Below are 9,542 nucleotides of genomic sequence, written 5' to 3'. Positions count from 1 at the left end.
CGTTCGTCGCAATCCCGTACGTCGTCGCTAGTCGTTTTTACCCGTCGCAAAGTTACACCTGCTTTAACATAGCTTATCTTTAGATCAGCCATGTTAAAGTATGGCCGTTCGTTTTTTTTTTTTTAGTAAGACGTCCGGGAATACGAAACGCCGTAACACACGTCGCATTTCAAAAAAAAAGTCGGGGCGCCGTAATTTCGCGCAAAGCACGTCGGGAAATTTAAACACGGAGCATGCGCAGAACGTTCGGCGCGGGTGCCCGCCCCATTTGAATTAGGCGGGCTTGCGCCGAGCGGAATTACGTTACACCGCCGCAAGTTTACAGGTAAGAGCTTTGTGAATCAGGCACTTACGCTGTAAACCTGCGGCGGTGTAACGTAAATCAGATATGTTACGCCGCTCTGGAGCAACGTAATTGTACCTGAATCTGGCCCACTATCACTAATGAACTTTGGCTTGCTATATGTTAAATTATTTATGTGTTCGCAGTGATACATGTCCAATTTATTTTGGTTCATGATATATACTGAATATTCACTTGTATGTTTTTAGCGCCACCTTTTATTTGTATTTCAAGAATACATATTGGCCTAAACTGATGAAGAATATTTTTTTTTTTTGGGTGGATATTTATTATAGCAAAAAGTAAAAAATATATATATTTTTTTTCAAAATGATCGCTCTTTTTTTGTTTCTAGCGCAGAGGTGATCAAATACCAGCAAAAGAAAACTGTATTTGTGGGGAAAAAAGGATATCAATTTTGTTTGGATACGGCATTGCATGACCGCGCAATTGTCAGTATCACCAAAAAAATGGCCTCATCATTAAAGGGGAAAATCTTCCAGTCTGTAAAAGACATAAAACAAATTTGAATACGAATTGAACGAATCAACCGAATTTAACAAAACAAAATAACTAGATTACCGAATTTAAACGAAACATCATGCACATGTCTAGTGGAGGCAGCAGCTTTTATTGCGTATAATCCCCCCCCCCCCCGTTTTATTTTTCTATTTGAAGGAACGTTTGTTTGACGGTCTACCAGTGTATGGCTACCTTTGGGGTTGAACAGGTCACCTTCCATCGTTCTCTTTGCCCTTTTTCGAGCTATCCCGACACCTGCATGGATCTGGCCAGCAATCGACTTGTAGAATGACAGTCATTTAATGAGCTCTTAACTTTTAATACATTGACAAGGACAAACTGCCTTTTTCTCGAGCTTGTCTCAAGCTGTTAGTTGTTATGTAGAATAAGCTTGATTGAGGTCATGCATGCAGCCACTTTGTAAACTGATCTCTCCTTCTCTACTGAGCCACCAAGCATGCTTTGCATAGGGGCGCACTCATACATACACAACATTCCTGTCAAGCCAACTCTCTCTCGCTCCCTCTCTCTCTCCCTCTCTCTCTCTCTCTCTCCAGCTTGAATGTGCAGCCTTAATAAAACGCACAAGGCTGTGAGTGCAAATAGCAGTCCTGCTGCAGGCACAGCACAGGCTAAGGGGACCAGGCTTTGCATGTGCAGCCGAGTGGCTAATCTTTGGACTGCAAATGAGTGGACACAATAGATGCTGGCTGCCAATGCTCTAAATATATCTATTGGAGCTGAAAAGACGTTATCACTGGGGTGACACCAAAATAGTGCAGCTGGAGCAAATCCTTTCCTTTTTTTTTTACAGTGCTGAAACTTTGTATCCTAAACTTCCCTGGGAGAAATTAGGAAGCCCTTGAAAGGAAACCTGCACTTCTTTTTTTTTTTTTAAACAAGTTGAGGAGAAGATGGCATTGGGGATGTTGTATGCCCTGTGGGCAACCCTGATGGTGAGCATAGAGGGCAGTGGGCAGAGGAAAGGCACAGACAGCGCAGGGAGAAGATTTAACCGGATCCAGCATGGCCAGTGCACTTACACTTTTATTCTGCCTGAACTGGATGGCAATTGTCGTGAGGGGGCTACGGAGCAGCAGTACAACAACGCGCTGCAGAGGGATGCTCCGCAAATGGATCAGGATTTTTCCACCCAGAAAATTCAACATCTGGAGCATGTCATGGAAAACTACACGCAGTGGCTGCAGAAAGTAAGTGTGATCCGCATCCTTCTCTTCTCCAAGCCAGGGATTCCCAACCCCTTTAATTCAATCTTATTTTATTGAAAGAAACAAGGTGGTAAATGAAGTCAGCATAGAAAATATTACTAACAGTAGTAGGTAAGGACAATAAAACATATGTATAGGGAGGTTATAAATATATAGCATTGTATTGTGTTCATTATGTGTGTCAAAAAACAGAAGTTAGGATTTGCAACCCCTCTATAAAAGTTGGGGATTATAGAGCACCCCTGGAGAGGGTCACCTAATTTCAGATACTACTTGATGTGACTTTACTTATTACCGGTTTATCCTTACTGGGTATAAACATTATAAACATTATAATATATTATAAACATTGCTAACATTATGTTTTTTTTTTTTTTAAACAATAATTTAGTAACTTGACAGTGAAGAACTTCTGGCACCCATGGAAGGCATCCATTAGTTCTCCAAGATACTTGATCACATAGGTTGTAGAATTGATCAGAATTATTCATAATGTGTCTTTAATTAACTTGTATAATGCCCATAATAATTTCTGGAATCTAAATAGTAAATTGGCAGTTAAGAACTTCCAGCACCCAAAGAAGGCACCCACTAGAAGTACCCCTTGGGGTGCCAGTTCTCCTAGCTACTTGATCACATAGGTTGTAGAATTGATTAGAATTGATGTGTTTTTTTTTTACAATCATTTTTATTGAAATTTTGGTAATACAAGTAAGAATAGTAAAATATGAGACATACTGAACTATGATAAAGAGACTGTGAATTACAAATGAGATTTACAAAATTAAAAAAGGAACCTATAAACAAAAGTTATGTGCATTATAAAACAATAGAACATCGAATTTCCGGTATAGACATCAAGATGAAAATTGCTCTTTACCCAGAATTTCCATTTCTTATCAAATGTGCCTCGTGTAGCATTCTTATGTGAGATCTTTTTACTAAATGAGTACTGAATATTCTGCAGATCTAGAACTTTAGAGGGGTTGGGTGCTAGGTTCTTGGTCCAATGTCTTGCTATTACTGGTTTCGTTGCAATGAGGATATGAAGTATTCATAATGTGTCTTTAATTAACTTGTATAATGCCCGTTATAATTGCTGAAGTCTAAATAGTAAATCAGAAGTTAAGAACTTCCGACACCCAAGGAAAACACCCACTATAAGCACCCCTTGGGGTACCAGTTCTCCAAGCTACTTGATCACATAGGTTGTAGAATTGATCAGAATTGATGAGGTTTTTTTTTTTTTTACAATAATTTTTATTGACATTTTGATAATACAAGTAAGAATAGTATAATATGCAACATACTGAACTATGATAAAGAGACTGCATCTCAAGAATTACAAATGAGTTTTCCAACATTAAAAAAGGAACCTATAAACAAAAGTTATGTGCATCATAAAACAATAGAACATCAAATTCAGGTATAGACATCAAGATGAAATTTGCTCTCTACCCAGAACTTCCATTTCTTATCAAATGTGCCCCGTGTAGCGTTCTTATGCGAGAACTTTTTTGTAAATGAGTACTGAATATTCTCCAGATCTAGAACTTCCGAGGGGTTGGGTGCTAGGTTCTTGGTCCAATACCTTGCTATTGCTGGTTTTGTTGCAACGAGGATATGAAGTATTCATAATGTGTCTTTAATTAACTTGTATAATGCCCATTATAATTGCTGAAATCTTAATAGTAAATCAGCAGGGAAGAACTTCCGGCACCCATAGAAGACACCCATTAGAAGTACCCCTTGGGGTACCAGTTCTCCAAGCTACTTGATCACATAGGTTGTAGAATTGATCAGAATTTATGTATTTTTGGTTTGTTTTTTACACCAATTTTTATTGAAATTTTGGTAATACAAGTAAGAATAGTATAATATGCAACATACTGAACTATGATAAAGAAACTGTGCATCTCAAGAATTACAAATGAGGTTTCCAACATTAAAAAAGGAACATATGAAGAAAAGTTATGTGCATCATAAAACAATAGAACATCAAATTCAGATATAGACTTCAAGATAAAATTTGCTCTCGACCCGGAACTTCCATTGCTTATCAAATGTGCCCTGTGTAGTATTCTTATGCGAGAACTTTTTCTTGAGTGAGTATGAGTATTGAAAATTCTCCAGATCTAGAACTTCAGAAGTGTTGGGTGCTAGGTTCTTGGTCCAATGCCCTGCTATCACTGTTTTCGTTGCAATGAGGATATGAAGTATTCATAATGTGTCTTTAATTAACTTGTATAATGCCCATTATAATTGCTGAAATAAAAATTATAAATGGGTAGTGAACAACTTCCATCACCCATAGAATTGCACCCATTAGAAGTACCCCTCAGGGTACCAGTTCTCCAAGCTACTTGATCACATAGGTTGTAGAATTTATCACAATCTCAGCATTTAAGAATAATAATAATAATAATAATAATAATAAAGAAAGTTATTCCATATAAACGCTTTTATCCCTCATTCACATTGGAGCATGGTTGCCAACCATCAGTAAATTTACTGACAGTTTGTAAAAATCAGTTACTTTTACAACTGACTGTAAATATCAGGGGTTGATAATTTGTTACGCTGTGTTGACTTTTGTAAGTGTAAATCAGGCAAATTACTTTGTATGGGTATTGCCAGTGTTTCTATATTGTGCTTATACAGGCATACCCCACTTTTAAGTACACAACGGGACCAGAGCATTGATGTAAAACGAAAATGTACTTAAAGTGAAGCAATGCCTTTTTTCACTTCTAGGCTGTAGTGGGGGTGCCAGGGGCTTTAGTGGGGGCATCAGGGGAACACTCACATGTAAATAAGCTCATCTGATGCAAGGGGGGCCGCTCCAATCCATCCCCCGGACATCGCGCTGTGCACAAAGGACAGTGCTATTGAGAGGCTGGATGGCATTCTGTGGCTGACAGGGAAGCCTGAGGGGATGTGATGTCACCGGAGGTGGGGAGGCAGCCAGGATACAGAAAGAGCACACTGGAACTGGGCAGGCTAAGTGCTCAGAACTTCAGTTCCGTCTAATGCGGGTGCACGGCGCAGGAATATTTGTACTTGTGAGACACTTTACGTACACTCGCGGGCATGTCCGTACTCGCGAGTGTACGTAAAGTGAGTGTCCGTAAAGCGGGGTATGCCTGTACTGTTTACATATCCATTGTTTTAGTTTTTAATATGAGTTCTGTTATTTTTCTGGTTGTCAGTAAAACAAATTGCTCTGTCAGTAAAATTTCCATGTTTTGTAAAAAATGCTGTGGGAGGTTGGCAACCCTGCATTGGAGCAACTTGTATTGCGCCAAATCGCGTGAGAAATGTACATACCGTATTTATCGCGGTATAGCGCGCTCCCGCGTATACCGCGCACCCCTAAAGTTGCCCCCGAAATTCCTGTAAAAAAAAGTTATACGATTTTATTACTTACAGTTTTGGTGTCTTCCCAGCGTCCATCGTCCGGTCCGGCGTCCGTCTGCGGCCTCGGTGGTGTCCTCCCGGCTTCTCCAGTGCGCGCCTCAAGTCGAGTCCCGGCTTCCCGCGCTCAGTTCGAACGTCTCCGGCGACATATATCGAGTGCAGTACATTCGGCAAGGCTCGGCTTCGCTCGCGCTCACGCTCTGTGACGTTTATGCGTGAGCACGAGCGAAGCCGAGCCTAGCCGAATGTACCCGAGTGTACTGCACTCGGTATATGTCGGCGCAGGAATTCAAACTGAGCGCGGGAAGCGGCTATCGGCGTATATCGCGCACCCACGATTTCCCCTTATTTTAAGGGGAAAAAAGTGCGCGATATACGCCGATAAATACGGTATTCACCGGCACACTGTGGATCATCATATCCGTCCGAATTTTTATTGAAGAATGATGACAGAACTGATGTTTCGGAGCCACACAGGACCCCTTCGTCAGGTATGCGATGATCATTCTTCAATAAAAATTTGGACGTCATTGATGATCCGTGGTGTGCTGGCAAATATGTACATTTGATCTGCGACGTTTCCAGTTCCAACTGGTTGCTGCTAAAGCACCCTCTATTCCTAAGGCTGGATTCACACCTATGCATTTTTAGTGCTACTTGCATTTTGCAGATTTGCACTACAGAATTTGTCTCATAGGAAACCATGTTAAATGGACAGTGTCGCTGCACCAATTTCAAAAAGTAGTTTCTGTACTACTTTTTGGGATTTCGGAAACTGCACAGGTCTCTGTAATCGCGGCCGAAATCGGGACTGACAAATCGCAGGGCTTCACTCCCGGAGCTCAGTGTAAACCTGGGCTCTGTACTACTTTTGGCTATTTCTGGTGCGATTTCAGTAGACATTTGTGCAGGAAACCAGTCTGAAATCGTCAGACTGACATGCAGGAATTCAATTGTGTGAGTTCAGCTGAACTCACACAATTTCAATCCCACAGCAGTGTGAACCTGGGCTTAGACTCAATTTAGATCAGATTCAATCAAACTGAGCCGAGTGGTCAGGGCAGAAAACTATTGATAATTTTGCATCAATCAGCAGCAATGAGATGGTCATGAATTCAATCACATTTCGATTGATTAGATCCTGAGATTGCACAGAGGAACACGGATGCGATTGAGAATATACAATCTTATCTTTTAACTATCATGCCGCATACACACGACCGTTTTTCATGATGAGAAAAATGCAATTTTTTTAAATTGGTTGTTAAAAACAGTTGTGTGTAGGCTCCAGAAAAATGGCCATTAAAAATAGAACATGCTCTATTTTTTCTCGTCGTTTTTCACGTCATTGTTTTTCTCGTCGTAAAAGACGGTCGTGTGTACGCTTTAACGACGTGGAAAAAAACGCGCATGCTCAGAAGCAAGTTATGAGACGGGAAATTAGCATAATCAGCCCAAAGGGTGGCGCCATCCGAATGGAACTTCCCCTTTATAGTGCTGTCGTATGTGTTGTACGTCACCACGCTTTGCTCGAGCATTTTTTATCACGATTGTGTGTATGCAAGGCAGGCTTGAGAGGAATCACGTCGAGAAAAACTTGACATGAAAAACGGTCATGTGTACGCGGCATCAGTCGAGTTTTCAATGTGGGTCATATCGATCAAATGGACTTTTGACTATAAATCGATTATTCTATAGATCATTTTATCAGTTGGTATGTTTGCTATTAGTTAGTAAAGATCAATGTGCAGAAATGAATGATCAGTGGTAGGAGAGCAACATTTGCTTTGGAAAATCGATCTTCTACACACATGTTGTTTGGAACTCAGAGGCTCTGATGGAGGAACTGTTCTTCTATATTAACCTCCCTGGCGGTATGATTCTTTCAGAAAAAAGATGCTGAAAGCGGTACCATTATTTGCAAGGAAATTTTGTGTTTTGTACTGTAGGCCTGTCATTTTTAGGAATAACTCACTTAAGTCTGACCAAACAAGAGACTTGTAGGCATCCCAGGTATGACATTTTTTTAAAAACAAAATTATAAATTATAATATAATAAATAATTATAAATAATTATAACAAATAATAATATAATTCTAATAAAAATTATTCAATAATGTAATCAACTCAAAATCACTGAAATTTGCTCAGTTGCAGAATTGTCGCTGTCATTTTTTTTTTTTTTTTTATGACGAATTTCCCCACAAATCGCTATCGCACAATTCTGCAAGTGATTATAATTTATTATCGCTGTTTTTTAGCTGATTTAAAACCATTTTTGACATAAAGGGACACTTTTGGTTGCTATGGACAATCTACAGTTTGCAGGCAGAAAGAACAGTTTTTATTATATAAAAGAACATGTAGGGCACTGGGCAGACCACTAGGGACAAGGGTGTGTGTATTTTTTACATACAGTACTGTAATCTATAAGATTACAGTATACTGTATGTATAGTGTTTGTTTACTTTTTTGAATTTGGCGCCGTTCTCCGCTCCCGTGCGTCGTAACGTCGCAGGGAACGGAGATCGGCGGCACAGGAGGACACTGTGTGAATCGAGAGAGGTCCCGCTCGCTCACACAGCGCGGTGGCATCGCTGGATCCAGGGACAAGGTATGTAAATTTGTCTGCTGCTGCAGCGAGGCGAGCCCGAGTCTGACTCGGGGTTACCGCTTTTGGTATGAAAATCTCACCCCGAGTCAGACTTGGGAATACCGCCAGGGGGGTTAACAGTCGGGTTCCTCACTTGGTGTGAGTGTTCTGCACAGTCAGAATGAGAGGCTGGTCGCTGTAGAACGCTCTCACTCTCCATGATTTATGTCAGATTGGGCAATAGGTGGTGGAGATGTTCCTCAGAGCAACCAATGAAATTGCCTCTAACAAAGGTGATCCTTTGTAAAGTAATCTGGTTTTTATAAGTCTCAATCACTTGTCTCTTCAAGCAGTGCCCTATTGCTTAGACCTGCGCCCTTCCAGATGTTATGAAACTAAAAGTCCCATAAAGCCTCTGCCTCTGGGAGTCATGTTTGTACCTGTTAGCCTTGCAATGCCTCATGGGACTTCTACCTGTAAGGATTGCAATGACTCATGGGATTTGTAGTTCTGCAACAGATGGAGGGCCACTGGTTGAGCACCCATGGATTAGACCAGGGGTGTCAAACTCAATTTCATCGTGGGCCGCATCAGCATTATGATTGCCCTCAAAAGGGCCGATTGTACCGGTAATATTAGATGTTGAGCGCATCCCCTCCACTTTAAATTAAATGTCAAGAGTAGGGTGACCACATTTCCAAACTACCATTCAGGGACACCCCACTTCCCAAAAATCAGCTTGTGGTGTAACGAATCACAGCACAGTGATTGGACACAAAAGGGAGGATTCATGATTTCTCCAATCACAAGCAGGGGGCGGGGACTGTGCTCCTTTAGGCATTCCCAGCTAGGACAAGTACTGTCAGTGAGTAAAGCAGTGATGTGGTGGCCTTTTTTGGGGTATTCGTTTGGCTTGGGGGGTGGCTGTGTCAGTTTCATTCCGGGACACTGTATTGTATTGCAAAATGCGGGACTGTCCCGGGCAAACCGGGACACTTTATCACCCTGGTCAAGAGCCACCCCACCATCAGAAGTTGAGTCCCCCACCTCCCCTTTCCTTATGCTGCTGCTGGGAAGAAGCTTGATACATTGCTTAAAAGCAGAAAGTAAGGGTCTGGAGGAGGACCAGAGGAGGGCTGGAGCTGCAGGAGAGGTGTGGGGGCCACATGAAATGGCCTGGAGGGCCGGATTTGGCCCGCGGGCCTTGTGTTTGACCATCCCGATTTTAGCGCTCGTTCTTGCAAAGTGCAGTAATCCATAGCAACCAATTCAAATTGACTTTACGTAAGCTAGATCAGAACAAGCAGGATTCTGATTGGTTGCTACACTTTGCTCTTTGTGCTATATTATTGGTATTTACCTAATGTTCCCGGTTTCGGATACAGTTCCAGGATGTGAGCTGGAAATGATGGTCCCTGGAAATGTCATCAGTCTTTGG

At 41.4% G+C, this 9,542-nt stretch overlaps 1 protein-coding gene across 1 annotated transcript in view; it reads left to right on the top strand.

Moving 5' to 3' along the window:
- The first annotated feature begins 1,422 nt into the window (after nucleotides 1-1,422).
- ANGPT1 (angiopoietin 1) overlaps nucleotides 1,423-9,542 on the top strand; it is a 406,724-nt gene continuing 398,604 nt past the window's right edge. Inside the window, exon 1 of the mRNA XM_040354850.1 lies at nucleotides 1,423-2,076. Within this exon, the coding sequence (XP_040210784.1) occupies nucleotides 1,780-2,076 (297 nt within the window). The 5' untranslated portion in view covers nucleotides 1,423-1,779. The remainder of the gene's footprint in view (nucleotides 2,077-9,542) is intronic.

This window comes from Rana temporaria, chromosome 5 (genome assembly GCF_905171775.1).
Source record: "Rana temporaria chromosome 5, aRanTem1.1, whole genome shotgun sequence".
In the NCBI taxonomy this organism is placed as follows: domain Eukaryota; kingdom Metazoa; phylum Chordata; class Amphibia; order Anura; family Ranidae; genus Rana; species Rana temporaria.
This window is presented reverse-complemented; position numbering and strand designations above follow the sequence as displayed.